Source organism: Oncorhynchus masou, chromosome 23 (genome assembly GCF_036934945.1).
Source record: "Oncorhynchus masou masou isolate Uvic2021 chromosome 23, UVic_Omas_1.1, whole genome shotgun sequence".
Taxonomy (NCBI): Eukaryota; Metazoa; Chordata; class Actinopteri; order Salmoniformes; family Salmonidae; genus Oncorhynchus; species Oncorhynchus masou.
In genome coordinates, this window is record NC_088234.1 from 14,592,707 (window position 1) to 14,607,944 (window position 15,238).

Here is a 15,238-nt window from a genome sequence, read left to right on the forward strand (position 1 = left end):
GCTTTAACTGACTGACTGATGTCTTGAGATGTTGCTTCAATATATCATCATAATTTTCCTACCTCATGATACCATCCATTTTGTGAAGTGCACCAGGCCCTCCTGCAGCAAAGCACCCCCACAAAATGATGCTGCCACCCCCGTGCTTCACAGTTGGGATGGTGTTCTTTGGCTTGCAAACCTCCCCCTTTTTCCTCCAAACATCACAATGATCATTATGGCCAAACAGTTCTATTTTTGTTTCATCAGACCAGAGGATATATCTCCAAAAAGTATGATCTTTGTCCCCATGTGCAGATGCAAACCGTAGTCTGGCTTTTTTATGGCGGTTTTAGAGCAGTGGCTTCTTCCTTGCTGAGCAGCCTTTCAGGTTATGTTGATATAGGACTCGTTTTACTGTGGATATAGATACTTTTCTGTCAAGCAAAGATACACTGAGTTTGAAGGTAGGCCTTGAAATACATCCACAGGTACAACTCTAATTCACTCAAATGATGTCAAAAATCAGAAGCTTCTAAAACCATGACATCATTTTGGGAATTTTCCAAGCTGTTTAAAGGCACAGTCAACTTAGTGTATGTAAACTTCTGACCCACTGGAATTGTGATACAGTGAATTATAAGTGAAATGTAAACAATTGTTGGAAAAATTACTTGTGACATGCACAAAGTAGATGCCCTAACCAACTTGCCAAAACTATAGTTTGTTAACAAGAAATTTGTGGAGTGGTTGAAAAACAAGTTTTAATGACTATAACCTAAATGTATGTAAACTTCCGACTTCAACTGTATGAACCATACATACTTCATAGCAATGTAATTGAAATGCCAATCTATTCATAAATTCTATTGTCTCTGGATAAGGGTTACAAAAACACAATAAAGATTATAAAAGGGAAAAATAGACTTGTTCTAGTGGTAAGACAGATGAAAACACTGATGGTCATTCAGGACAGCGGAATCACCACCTTCCGGAGACACCTGAAACCCCACCTCTTCAAGGAATACCTAGGATAAGATAAGTAATCCTTCTCACCACCCCCCCCCTTAATGATTTAGATGCACTATTGTAAAGTGGCTGTTCCACTGGATGTCAGAAGGTGAATTCACCAATTTGTAAGTCGCTCTGGATAAGAGCGTCTGCTAAATGACTTAAATGTAAATGTAAAATTCTGTAAATCTGAGCTTTTTATTGACTTCCCTGAAGCTCAACAAATGGAGAACATTTTTTTAATGCAAAGATATTAAAGATAAGTCTCTTTAGGATGTCAGTGCAGACCAGTCCCTCGTGTGCAAATTGAACAGAATAAAAAGGACAAAGATGGTTTCTAGCTGCACAGGATTTCATCATTCAAAATCTTACAAAAAAGTAATAAAAAAAGATAATTTTCATTTATGTTTTTTTTTTAAGTAGAGTGAATCTCAATATTTTGTGTTTTTATTACAGACAGACTATAAACAGAGGGGCTGACAGGTTAAGATGAGAAACAAAGAGTGATCCTCGGTCTCTGGCAGGGATTCGTACACGGGCATAGGGCTGGGAGTGTTGGCGACTTCACCATGGTTCTGGAACTTTAGGGTTCCTTGGCTTCACTGGTGTGAAGTTAACTCTAGATGGGGCTGTGGGGTTTCTGTGGCGTTTACTGAGATGTGGCGACCTGATGAACATGTTGTTATTGTCACCAAACTGCAGTCCTTCCACATTGCTCATGCTGATGGAGAATCCCCCTGGATGAGAAAGCGGTTATGGGTGTATATTAATAGTCTGTCCTTGATTCCTCACGTCATCCACAACAAGCATTGGAGAAGAAGGTCCCATGTCCCTCCCCTCAGACCTTCTCCTCCAATGCGTGCTTAGGAGGCAAGTAATAAAGGAAATACTTTTGATATTCACCCAGCTCTATCTCAATTGTCACTCATTTCTTCCTTTTCAAAATGTCTTCAAGAAGAGGAAATGCTTCCTTCTGACACTTAGCAGCATGGAAAGACTTGGGAAAAAGCCACAGATATTTTTAAACACCTCTTAAAGGGATGGTTCACCCAAATTACAAAATGGCGTATTGATTTCCTTACCTTGCAAGCAGGCTATGGACAAGGTATGACAGCAATCCATGCTTTGGTTTAGTTTCCCTGGCACTGTTTCCACATGCTAACGTTTTAGCATTTGTGTCACCAATCCAATTCATGTCATGGTACCGATATTAGCATTTTTCTGGCATCATGTCCAAATCATTCGACAGATTCTAAATTGATAATGAAGCTCAAAAAAGTAAGTTATTGATGATTTTAATATGATGCGCGGAAAATGCTAATATCGGTCTCTTGACTTGAATGGTATTTGTGCCACAAATGCTAAAATGTTACCACGTGGAACCTAAACCAAAGCATGGATACCTGTCATACATTGTCCATGCAGTGCCTTCAGAAAGAATTCAGACCCCTTGATTTTTTTTGCATTTCGTTGCGTTACAGCCTTATTCAAAAATGTATTCAATATTTTTTTCCCTCCTCAATCTACACACAATACCCCATAATGACAAAGCAAAAAGAGGTTTTTAGAAATGTTAGCATTTTTATTACAAATAAAAAACTGAAATATCACATTACATAAATATTCAGACCTTTTACTCAGTACTTTGTTGAAGCACCTTTGGCAGCGATTACAGCATCAAGTTTTCTTGGGTATTTTGGGGAGTTTCAACCATGCCTATCTGCAGATCCTCCCAAGCTCTGTCAGGTTGTATGGGGAGAGTTGCTGCACATTAATTTTAAGGTCTCTCCAGAAATGTTCAACCGGGTTCAAGTCCGGGCTCTGGTTGGGCCACTCAAGGACATTCAGAGACTTGTCTCAAAACCACTCCTGAGTTGTCTTGGCTGTGTGCTTAGGATGGGCCAGGTTTCCTCCAGGTATGACACATGGCATTCAGACCAGAGTTCAATCTTGGTTTCATCAAACCAGAGAATCTTGTTTCTCATAGTCTGAGAGTCTTTAATCTGAGAGTCTTTTGGCAAACTCAAAGCGGGCTGTCATGTGCCTTTCACTGAGGAGTGGCTTCCGTCTGGCCACTCTACCATAAAGGCTTTATTGGTGGAGTGCTGCAGAGATGGTTGTCCTTCTGGAGGTTTCCACAGAGGAACTCTAGAGCTCTGTCAGAATGGCCAAAAGGGTTCTTGGTCACCTTCCTGACCAAGGCCCTTCTCCACCGATTGCTCAGTTTGGCCGGGTGGCCAGCTCTAGGAAGAGCCTTGGTGGTTCCAAACTTCTTCCATTTAAGAATGATGGAGGCCACTGAGTTCTTGGGGACCTTCAATGCTGCAGAAATGTTTTGGTACTCTTCCTCAGATCTGTGCCTTGACACAATCCTGTCTTGGAGCTCTACAGACAATTCCTTCGACCTCGTGGCTTGGTTTTTGCTCTGACATGCACTGTTAACTGTGGGACCTTATATAGACAGGTGTGTGCCTTTCCAAATAATGACCAATCAATTTAAATTACCACAGGTGGACTCCAATCAAGTTGTAAATGTAGAAACATCTCAAGGATAATCAACGGAAACAGGATGCACCGAAGTTCAATTTCGAGTCTCATAGCAAAAGGTCTGAATACTTATGTAAATAAGGTATTTCTGTTTATTATTTTCAATACATTTGCTAATATTTCTAAAAAAAACAGTTTTTGCTTTGTTATTATGGGGTATTGTTTGTAGATTGTTGAGCATTGTTTAATTATTTAATCCATTTTAGAATAAGGCTGCAACGTAACAAAATGTGGAAAAAGTCAAGGGGTCTGAATACTTTCTGGAGGTACTGAAGTCACTGCTTCCAGGGTAAGGAGACTGATATGTAACTTGGGTGGACTATACCTTTAACCAATAGACACATAGAAAGTAAATAGACTGAAAGGAATACCTGTGGGATAACTGGATGTGGTAACTGGAGTGGAACACAGGCGCTGAAAGGAGAAATTAGAGAGTAAATATTATCATTTTTATTTATTTTATCAGGGAGTCATACTGAGACCAAGGTCTCTTTACAGATGAGCCCTGAATTACATCAAGTATAGAAAATACACACATCAAAATGTAAATACAAAATGTAAGCAGAAAGAAAAACAGGGTCATAAAAAACAAACACATTCATCAAATGTAAGAACATTTCGAAGATTGTTCCACAAAGGAGGTGCAAGAAATATAAAAGCTGATTTGCCTAGCTCAATAGAGTTAGGTATCTCTGAGAATGGGTGTGGTAACTAACTCCTATGTCTAAAGTTTAGAACTTGGTCACATTGTAGCCTTTGACCTGAGCTTTAGACATGCCATTGGTTTCTTTGGTTTCAATGATTCAGCAGAGTACTCACTTCACTGTTCTATTATTATATAACGGTTACTTTGGGAACACGTTTCCATACAGAAACATGACTCTGTACCTGAAAATTGACCGCTGAACTTTGATTAGATGCAGAGCGGGAAGCTGTTGTTTTGCAGTCATGATTGAATACAGGGGGGAACATCTTGGTTTGTGATTGGTTGAAGAAGTGACCTGAACTGCATCTGGCCATCTCATTGGCTGGGTTGTGTTCTCCCTCTATGAGGGAGAAAAAAAAATAACAAAGAATCTTGTGAAAGGATACTACATTTTGGATTCAAACATTAGGGGCCAGTAATGTTTCCCATTTCAACCTCATTGGTTACTAAGCAACCACCCATGACAATCCCTCATTGGTTACCAGAAACCCTCGCATGACAACCTCTTGTTGGTTACCCGCGACAACTTCCTTGCGTATACCTTTATATTTCTGTTTCGAGGTCAATCTCCCAGCCGTTTCCTGTCGCAAACACAAGAACAGGAAGTCAAGTTTTTTTACCTTGGTCGATTATACTGATGTGTTCTGACTTCGAAACTTGAAAATATGAAGTATCTGTATTCATGTCACTGAGGGAGAGAGGGGAATGTAGAACGTTTACATTCTGTCAGAATATGTTATTGTTAGACATCAGGGATCCTATGGAAAGGAAAATGGCCACAGTCTGGTACAAGTCAACAGGACAGCCATGAGTTGGGGAGGAGTGAGGAATTTGGGCTGAGGTCAGGTCAGATGAAGTGAGGAAGAACAGATATAACTAAAGTTCTGTGTAGCAACAGAGATGTATTGGCTGTTCAGTGATGTTAGGAGGTTTAAATACCAGTGCTTGTGTGAATATGTCTTGGTCTAATGCAGCTGTGTAACCCAGTGGTTGAATAAACTTGGTTTGAGCTTTACTAAGCGTCCATGTGTTTTCTACTCTATTTAGAATCTAACAATACCCATAACACCACCATGTCACAACTGTTATTTTACATGTTACACAAGAATGCAGACTCATGTTACTCTGTGTAGGCCACTCTGTTTTCTCATACACAAGATGTTTTTCCTTGAATATAGGAAAAAGAAAATAGGTCCTGAATAATGTTGTATAATTTTTTTAAATTTATATTTATCAGAAATGTTCCAATTTTCCATTTTCCTATTTGAGCATCTGGTGCAAAATATATCAAATGATTAACTTTAGACCCATACCTGGTTCCACGGGGGAAGTTTCCCCTAGGTACTGATTTAGGATCAGCGTCCCCTCCCCAATCCTAACCATAACCATTACTGAGGAAAATTCAAAACCGACCAGTGTTAAACGCCAACTTTACCATACATCGCATACCTGTGTTGGGGGAGGTTCACTCTTCACACGATCAGAGATTTTCACTTTGTGTTTTTGAATTCCTGTGAAAGGTGAATGAATAAATGAATGGATGGATGAATGAACAGATGAACGTACAAACAAATTAATGAATGAATGATAACTGCAGTGGTAATTTAAGATTTTTGGAAAATGTATCGAGTTATAAAGGGTTGTACCTGATGGCTGTGAGATATGAAGGGCAGCAACAGCGGATGTAATACTCTGCTCACTCTCTGAGTCCTGGAGAGAGAGAGAGAGAGAGTGAGAGACAGCCAGACAGACAGACAAACAAACGGAGGTTGGAGTTAGAATGCGAGGTAGACATAGTTGTTTAATAAAGTTGACTAGTACTGTTACGGTACTGAGGGCTTTGAATGACAGGGTCATCTTCAGTACCAGTTTTTTCTGCACTTGATGGACGGCATCATTTATCCCTTGTTTGTGTTTCTCGTACATCTTCTCTGTCACAGCAAGGCAGTCTGAACACCAAAAAAATAGTGCCATGGGTCACAAGAAAATATGGGTTAAAGATGTACTTCGGGATCATGAGCACAAAAAAAATCATAACATATTGCACAAATTTGATTTGTAACATATCCACTCCCCTCCAGGCTCTTGTCTTACCCAGGAATGTGGGTCTCAGGGTGGGCTTTGTATCCCAGCATCTCTCCATGAGGTCCACCAGTTCCCCCAGCCCTTCGACCTGGTCCCTGTCCAACGCATCCAGAGAGGGTCTATCCCCCTGGGGGATCCGGAACCGCACCAAACTGGACCGGGCGTCTAGGGGGAGGGGAGTGGGAGGAGAGGGAGGGTTGTGAATTAGAGGGAAGTGGGTATATCTTTGATGGGCAAATGTATTTAGGTTTGTGTGTTAGGACTAGTCACTCACTAGGATATGGCTCTTTTCCCATGATAATGGACCACAGTAGTATGCCATAGCTGTTAGAAAGAGAACAATAATCATCATGATAGCCATGTAGCGTATCTTTCTCTTACTACAGTGCCATCAGAAAGTCTTTTCCACATCTTGTTGAGGTACAAAGTGGGATTAAAATGATTCAATTGTCATTTCTTGTCAACGATCTACACAAAATACTCTGTAATGTCAACTTGGAAGATACATTCTTAACCTTTGTAAAAATAAAAAAAAAATGGAATAACAACAATAATATAAATTTTCAAAACAAAAATATCTTGATTAGATTATTCAAGTATTCAAGACCCTGAGTCAGTACATTTTAGAATTACCTTTGGCAGCGATTATAACTGTGAGTATTTCTGGGTAAGTCTCTAAGAGCTTTCCACACATTTGGACTGTGTAACATTTGCCCATTATTAATTTCCAAATTCTTCAAGCTGTGTCAAATTGGTTGTTGATCATTGCGAGACAGCTATTTTCAGGTCTTGCCATAGATTTTCAAGCAGATTTAAGTCAAAACTGTAACTCGGCTACTCAGGAACATTCAATGTCTTCTTGGTAAGCAACTCCAGTGTATATTTGGCCTTGTGTTTAAGGTTATTGTCCTGCTGAAAGATGAATTCATCTCCCAGTGTCTGGTGGACGCAGGCTGAAACAGGTTTTCCTATAGCATTTTGCCTGTGCTTCGCTCAATTTCAGTTTTTTTTTTGTCCTGAAACTCGCCAGTGCTTAGCGATTACAAGCATACCCATAACATGATGCAGCCACCACTATGCTTGAAAATATGGAGAGTGGTATTCGGTAATGTATTGTATTTGCCCCTGATGAGTTCTGACTCTAAACTTGAAATATTGTTAATTATCAGGTATCTTATTGGAATATTGAGTGCCATAGTCTGGTTTCTACACCAGAAGTTAATGGTTATATGTAGGCGGAATGTATATAGTGGATGCAATTCAGCTCGGAATGTACTGAGTAAAAAAAAAGGCAATCACATGTTTACAGGCACTGATAAGCATGGAGAGGTCTTATTAAGGGAGAAGGAACAGTTTATTGCCCGCATTACTTAACTTCCTGCCTTGCAATAAATATGTAATGTTTAGACAGAAGGAGACCACCCAAATTGGGTTATACATAATACCACTGGTGGAAATATGTCTTTGTCTTATGCAGCTGTATAAGACTGACCCAGTGCGTGGATAAACTTGGTTTGAGCTTTATTAATAATCTGTGAGTTTCAATCTGTTTATTTAGAACCTAACACCACAAACATAACACTTGTATTCAGGGCAAAAAGTGAATTGCTTTTCCACATTTATTGCAGTATTACTAGGCTTCCTTCTTTTCACATGGTCAGTTAGGTTAGTATTGTGGAGTAACTACAATGTTTTTGACCCCTCCTCAGTTCTCTTATCACAGCCATTGAAGAGTGGCAGGTAGCATAGTGGTTGCTTGTTTGAATCCAGAGCTGGCAAAGTGGAAAATAGTGTTGTTCTGCCCTTGAGCAATGAGGTTAACCACAACAACTGCTCACTGTGCACCTATAACATGGATGTTGATTAAGGCAGCCCCCCGCACCTCTCTGATTCAGAGGGGTTGGGTTAAATGCGAAAGACACATTTTGGTTGAATGCTTTCAGTTGTGCAACTGACTAGGTATCCCCCTTTCCCATTAAACTCTGTACCTGTTTTATAAATCACCATTGGCCTCATGATGAAATCCCTGAGCGGCTTCCTTCCTCTCCGAGTTAGGAAGGATGCCTGTAACTTTGTAGTGACTGGGTGTGTTCATACACCATCCAAAGTGGAATTAACAGATGAGGTAGTCATTGCAAAATTATTTTAAAACACTCACTCAGAGTGTATGACTTATATGACTATGTAACAACATTTTTACTCCTGAACTTATTTAGGCTTGCCATAACAAAGGGGTTGAATACTTCTTGACTCAAGACACTTCAGCTTTTCATTTTTTATGAATTTGCAAACATTTCAAATTCCACATTGTGTGTAGGCCAGTGACACAAAATCTCAATGTTAGTCCATTTTAAGGCTGTAACACAACATAATGTGGAAAAAAATCTGAGTGTGAAAACATTCTTCAGGCACTATATGTATCCATTCAGTTCACAAGCATTTCGCTGCACGTTTTATACCTGCTGTAAACTGTTTTATTATTCTGAATGATGCCTTGAGAAACAGTGAAATGTCAATTGCATCAATGGTGTATACTTACCTGTAGATATCCGAGGCATGGGTGGGCTTGTATGTCATGTCAAAAGCCTCTGGTGGCATGTAACTTAATGTACCGCCATCCTCTCCCGTGTCCTTCCTGTTCGCTTTGGAAATGCTGTGGTAAACCCTGGCTAGGCCGAAATCTGTCAGCTGGAGAGAGAGAGAATAATGTCACAATCATTGGTGAAATTGCCAAGGGAGGTGCATGGGGGGACATATCTCTGCACCAGCCGTCCCTAAATATGATTGGCCTCTCTTGGTGCCCCCCATTCTCATTGGGTCAGAGCGCTGTCAATCTGGCTCAAATTGAAGAGGTTCTGGTTTTCCCGTTGGCTGAGAAACATTTTTTGGGCAGCTCCATCGACGACCACATCGTCGTCTGCATTTTAGGCATTACGAGAAAAACTTTCAGAATGACCAAGTGAATGCTGACAGAATAGAATCAGGAGACAGACTCGGGAGTTGGGATCAACATTCAACAACACAAGTGTAATAATTTTTCTTTGGTGTGTGCTTATATTTGTCCTATTTCACAGATGTACAAGTATGTGTTATACATGTGAAATAGTTTTCATTATACATGAAATCTATGAAATAAAACATATGGAATCATGTAGAAATCAAAAAAGTGTTAATTAAATCAAAACATATTTTATATTTGAGATTCTTCAAAGTAGCCACCCTTCGCTTTGAAACCAGCTTTGCACACTCTTGGCATTCTCTCAACCAGCTTCATGAGGTCGTCATCTGGAATGCATTGCATTTAACAGGTATGCCTTGTTAAAAGTTCATTTGTGGAATTTCCTTTGAGCCAATCAGTTGTGTTGCGACAAGGTAGGGTTAGTATATAGAAGATAGCCCTATTCATTTAACTAGGCAAGTTAGTTAAGAACAAATTCTTATTTACAATGACGGTCTAACCTGGCAAAACCCTAACCCGGGCGACGCTGGGCCAATTGTGCGCCGCCCTATGGGACTCCCAATCAAGGCCGGTTGTGATACAGCCTGGAATCGAACCAGGGTCTGTAGTGACGCCTCTAGCACTGAGATGCAGAGATGCAGTGCCTTAGACAGCTGCGCTACTTGGGAGCCCAAATAAGCAAAGAGAAATGACAGTCCATCATTAATTTAAAACATGAAGGTCAGTGAATTCTGAAAATCTCAAGAACTTTGAAAGTTTCTTCAAGTGCAGTCATAAAAACCATCAAGCACTATGATGAAACTGTGTCTAATGAGGACCGCCACAGGAAAGGAAGACCCAGAGTTACCTCTGCTGCAAATCGGCAATTAACTGCAACTCAGATTGCATCCCAAATAAATGCTTCACAGAGTTCAAGTAACAGACACACCTCAACATCAAATGTTCAGAGGAGACTGCGTGAATCAAGCCTTCATGGTTGCTGTGAAGAAACCACTACTAAAGGACACCAATAAGAAGAAGAGACTTGCTTGGACCAAGAAACACGACCAATGGACATGAGACCGGTGGAAATCTGTCTTTTGGTCTGACGTGTCCAAATTTGAGATTTTTGGTTCCAACCGCTGTCTTTTTGAGACGCAGAGTAGGTAAATGGAAGATCTCCACATGTGTGGTTCCCACTGTGAATCATGGAGGAGGTGTGATGTTGTGGGGGTGCTTGCTGGTGACACTGTCAGTGATTTATTTAGAATTCAAGGCACACTTAACCAGCATGGCTGTCACTGACTGTATAATATGATTTTGTTACCATCTAATGCATATTCAGATGTCATAAATCAGCACCGCAGAGCTCTCCCGTCCTCTGTCGTACCTTGATTGTATTACTGTTGATGAAATCTGGAAATGTGCATGTACACCCTGGCCCATCTACTGTTTCTAGCACCAATTCTGACTTGTGCTCTGATTAGTGTTTCAAGAATTTATGCTCTCGTAAAAGCCTGAGTATTCTGCACGTTAACACTAGAAGCTAATTTCCTAAAATTTATTAATTGAAAGTGTAGGTTCACAGCTCCAATCCAGATGTGTTGGTCATTACTAAGACGTGGTTAATTAAGGAAGAGTGTTTTGAATACTGATGTTAACCTTTCTGGTTATAACCTTTTCGGCAAGACAGATCTTCCAAAGGTGGGGGAGTGGCAATCTTTCCCAAGGATCACCTTCAGTGCTCGGTTGTCTCCACCAAGTCTGTCCCCAAATAATTTGATTTTCTGGTTTTAAGCATTCAACTTTCAAATAGCTTTTTGTTGACTGGGTGCTATCATCCTCCATCAGCACCGGCCTGTACCCTATCTGCCCAAAACGCTCTCCTGGCTCCTTACACTAAGTCTGATTTTGTCCTGCTAGGTGACCTAAACTGGAACATGCTTAAACCACCTGACCAAGTCCTAAAGCAATAGGACTCCCTAACTCTTTCTCAGATTATTACCAATCCCACAAGGTATGACTCCAAACACCAAGAAAAGGCGACTCTCCTCGATGTTATCCTCACAAATAATCCTTACAGGTATCAGTCTGATGTTTTCCGTAATGACCTTAGTGATTACTGTTTTACAGCCTGTGTTCGTAATGGCTGCTCAGTGAAACAGCTTGTCCTGATTTGTCATAGACGCTTGCTAAAAAACTTCCTTTATGACCTGGCCTCTGTAAATTGGAATCAGCTTGATCCCCACTGTTGAAGAGGCTTGGACCTTCTTTTTTGATATTTTCAGTGATATTATTAACAAACACGTCCCCATAATGAAAATTTGAATTAAAAACAGGCTCAGCCCCTGGTTCGATCGTGATCTTGCTGAGTTACTACACCTCAAGAATTGCATTTGGACGCCTGTGTCGGACCGGGCGTATACGCTACGAGAAGTTGAGACAACAACGGAAGCCAGAGAGGCAGCTCCAAAAACATTTGGGGGGAAAAGGGGAGATTGGTGGAGTCAGGGTTTAGACCTGAGCCAACTCCCCGTGCTTACAGTGGGGAGCGTGTGACCGGTCAGGCACCGTGTTATGGGGTGATGAGCACTGTGTCTCCAGTGCACATTCACAGCCCGGTGCGCTCTGTACCAGCTCCCCACAGTTGCCGTGCTAGAGTGGGCATTCAGCCAGGACGGATTGTGCCGGCTCAGCGTTCCTGGTCTCCGGTGCGTCTCTTCGGCCCAGGCTATCCTGCACCAGCTCCCGGAGCCTGCAGTGATGATCCATGGCACGAAGCCTGCAGTGATGATCCATGGCACGAAGCCTGCAGTGATGATTCGCAGTCCAGAGCCTCCGGCGACGGTCCCCATTCAGGAGCCTCCAGCGACGGTCCCCAGTCCGGAGCCTCCAGCGACGGGGGTACTGTCACGCCCTGACCTTAGAGATCCTTATTATTCTCTATGTTTGGTTAGGTCAGGGTGTGACTCGGGTGGGAAAGTCTATGTTTTCTATTTCTTTTGTTTTTTGCCGAGTGTGGTTCCCAATCAGAGGCAGCTGTTTATCATCGTCTCTGATTGGGGATCATATATAAGTTGTCATTTTCCTTTTGGGATTTGTGCGGTCTTGTTTTCTGTTTAGTGTCTATATCTGACAGAACTGTGCGCTTTCGTTTTCGCTTTGTTATTTTGTTTGAGTAATAAAAATAATAAATAAAATAATAAAAATCATGAACACTTTCCATGCTGCGCTTTGGTCCACTCCTTTCGACGAGAGCCGTTACAAGATGGTTTGGGATGACTTGGACCGCAGAGTAAAGCAAAAACAGCCAACAAATGCTCAGCTTATGTGGAAACACCTTCAATACTGTTGTAAAGGCATTCCAGGTGACTACCTAATGAAGCTGGTTGAGAGAATGCCAAAAGTGTGCAAAGCTGTCATCAAGGCAAAGGGTGGCTACTTTGAAAAACCTAAAATATAAAATATATTTAGATTTGTTTAACACTTTTTTGGTTATTACATGATTCCATATGTGTTATTTCATAGTTTTGATGTCTTCACTACTATTCTACAATGTAGAAAATAGTCAAAAATAAAGATAAACCCTTGAATGTATAGGTGTGTCCAAACTTTTGCCTGGTACTGTATCAAACCAAGAAGCCTGGAACTTGCCTTGGCATGGAGGCTGTCATCCAGCAGCACGTTACTGGGCTTGAGATCCAGGTGCAGCAGGGGCGGCTCGAGGTGATGGAGAAAGTTCATGCCCAGAGCCACCTGGTGGGCCAGGCGGAAGGACAGGGGCCAGGGTGGGGGGCCGAAGAGACGTTCCTGGAGGGTCGCCAGGGACCCCCTCTCCATAAACTGTAGAAATATTACAAATAAAGGAGAATAAATACCCACACATCGTATATGCTACTAATTACCACCCGTGCATGAGTCACTAAGTCAGACTTATTCACAGTAGGTATTATTTACCTCCATGACCAGCCCCAGGTGGGTGGAGGGGCCGGAGCTTGGGGGCCGTCCCTGGTACACCCCTAGGATCCTGAGGACATATGAGCTCCCCCCCTGGCGCATGAGGTCTGCCTCTCTGAGCAGAGATGAGCTGGAGCTGGTGTGTATGTGTGTGTGTGTGATGGATAGGGAGAGGTAGGTGTGTGTGTGTGTGTGTGTGTGTGTGTGTGTGTGTGTGTGTGTGTGTGTGTGTGTGTGTGTGTGTGTGTGTGTGTGTGTGTGTGTGTGTGTGTGTGTGTGTGTGTGTGTGTGTGTGTGTGTGTGTGTGTGATTTGTAGGTAGGTAGAGGTGTGTGGGTGGAGAGACAATATAATTGACAGAGATATAGACAACATGTTATTGAGGAAAATGTGGAGTTTGCCTGGGTCAGTACTCGAACCCAGGTCAAATGACTGTCGTTACCCCAAGAGATCTGAACCCCTTGATGAGATCAATAGGTGTTGGGTTAACAATGGTCGCTACAATATGAATATGCACTCAACTCAAGAAAGTACTTTTATGCAAAGTTGTGAAATAGACCATACTTACCCGTCATCATAATGCAACAACTTGATGGCCACGTCCAACCCCCATTCTACATGTCTGGCCTTGTGGATCTGTCCAAACCCTCCTGAGCCAATCACACACCATTTCTGCAGGCTGTCATCACCAATCAGCAACGGAGCCGGACAACTGGACAGTTCCATCTTTCACCAGGAGGCCAAGGAGAAATACTGCAACTAAACCACACATGAAACAATGGATTGTTACAGCATGTGTGATGATTTACAAAAGAATGTACCGAATGTAGGCTACAATACTGCACAAAGTAACTGATTTACTGTAGCTACTGTGCCAAAGTGAGAAGAACAGACCACCATAAAGAATACCCTCAAGACAGAAATAGAAAAAAGACAAAGGAGGGAGAGCGAGAGAGAGAAAAAAAACAATCCAATTCCGATCAACTCCCATATCTACTGGGTGAAAAACCACAGTGTGCCATCACAGCAGCAAGATTTGTGACCTGTTGCCACAAGAAATGGGCAACCAGTGAAGAACAAACACTATTGTAAATACAACCCATATTTATGTTTATTTATTTTCCCTTTCGTACTTTAACTATTTGCACATCGTTATAACACTAATATGACATTGGGAATGTCTTTATTACTTTGAAACTTTTGTGAGTGTAATGTTTACTGTTAATTTTGGATTGTTTATTTCACTTTGTTTATTATCTATTTAACTTGCTGTGGCAATGTAAACATTATGTTTCCCATGCCAATGAAGCCCTTTGAAATTAATTGAATTGAAAGATAGAGAGAGAGAGAGAGAGAGTAGACTCAATCTCTCAACTATATTGGTATTTTCCTTCGTACTCTTTTAACTTCCTCAATTGTAATTTACCATTCAATAAAAATAAGAAAAAAATCACAGAACCAAACAGAACCATGCTTACCTTTGTGGTTTTCATGCTCTTTATAACAACAGGTGTTATTAAAACACTATTTTGAAATGAAATAGCAGCGAAAATGATCAAACCCGTTGTGTTAAAAATATGTCAGTTCATTTTCTGCGAGATATCTTTTCTAATGGCGGTGTACTTCTTATAAACTTCTTTCACTTCCCATCAAGAGTTGGCAGAATCAGAGGGATGACGCACCGATTGAGTGACAGAGCAGGCGCGCCTCACCTGGCTGCGAAATAGAGTGAAGGTGAAGATAACCTGATTGGTGACTGTTGTAAAATGTTTTCATAAGCTAAATAGCCGTTTCTTCGAATCATTGACAATGACATGTTTTTATTATAACGAGCAATTTAAAAAAAAAAAAATCCTAATGCGGTGTGTTTTGAAAATAACGTTTATTTTTTTGAATAATAGTTTTAAATTCCACTACATATTATGATTATGTCCCAATTGTGTATTGATATGGACTTAGGCTACTTCAGCTGACATCCATTATTATTGACTGAATACTAGATTGTTGCAAATAATT

General features: G+C 41.1%; 1 protein-coding gene across 2 annotated transcripts; it reads right to left on the minus strand.

Annotated features, from left to right (window-relative positions):
• Window positions 1-1,147: 1,147 nt before the first annotated feature.
• On the minus strand, window positions 1,148-14,893 carry ripk3 (receptor-interacting serine-threonine kinase 3). 2 transcript variants are annotated; one of them, XM_064931255.1, is made up of 14 exons: window positions 14,701-14,892; window positions 13,791-13,981; window positions 13,224-13,359; window positions 12,921-13,109; window positions 8,868-9,016; window positions 6,603-6,652; window positions 6,338-6,493; window positions 6,110-6,192; window positions 5,890-5,953; window positions 5,693-5,754; window positions 4,785-4,824; window positions 4,426-4,583; window positions 3,909-3,951; window positions 1,148-1,727 (listed from the first exon to the last, which is right to left on the minus strand). In XM_064931255.1, exons 2-14 carry the CDS (start codon window positions 13,946-13,948, stop codon window positions 1,555-1,557), a joined length of 1,461 nt encoding a protein of 486 aa, XP_064787327.1. In that variant the 5' UTR covers window positions 13,949-13,981; window positions 14,701-14,892; the 3' UTR covers window positions 1,148-1,554. The 2 variants fall into 2 exon arrangements, with proteins under 2 accessions (XP_064787327.1, XP_064787328.1); XM_064931256.1 differs by lacking the exon at window positions 1,148-1,727 and adding an exon at window positions 1,754-1,987 and having other exon boundaries at window positions 14,701-14,893.
• Window positions 14,894-15,238: the final 345 nt, after the last annotated feature.

Excerpts from the sequence above, each read along its gene's own strand:
- ripk3 (XM_064931255.1), bottom strand. The coding sequence starts at position 13,948 with ATGGAACTGTCCAGTTGTCCGGCTCCGTTGCTGATTGGTGATGACAGC. Across the intron at positions 5,755-5,889 it reads TCATATCTCACAGCCATCAG|GAATTCAAAAACACAAAGTG; the intron begins GTACAACCCTTT and ends CACCTTTCACAG. Across the intron at positions 1,728-3,908 it reads CACATCCAGTTATCCCACAG|GGGGATTCTCCATCAGCATG; the intron begins GTATTCCTTTCA and ends TTTCTCATCCAG.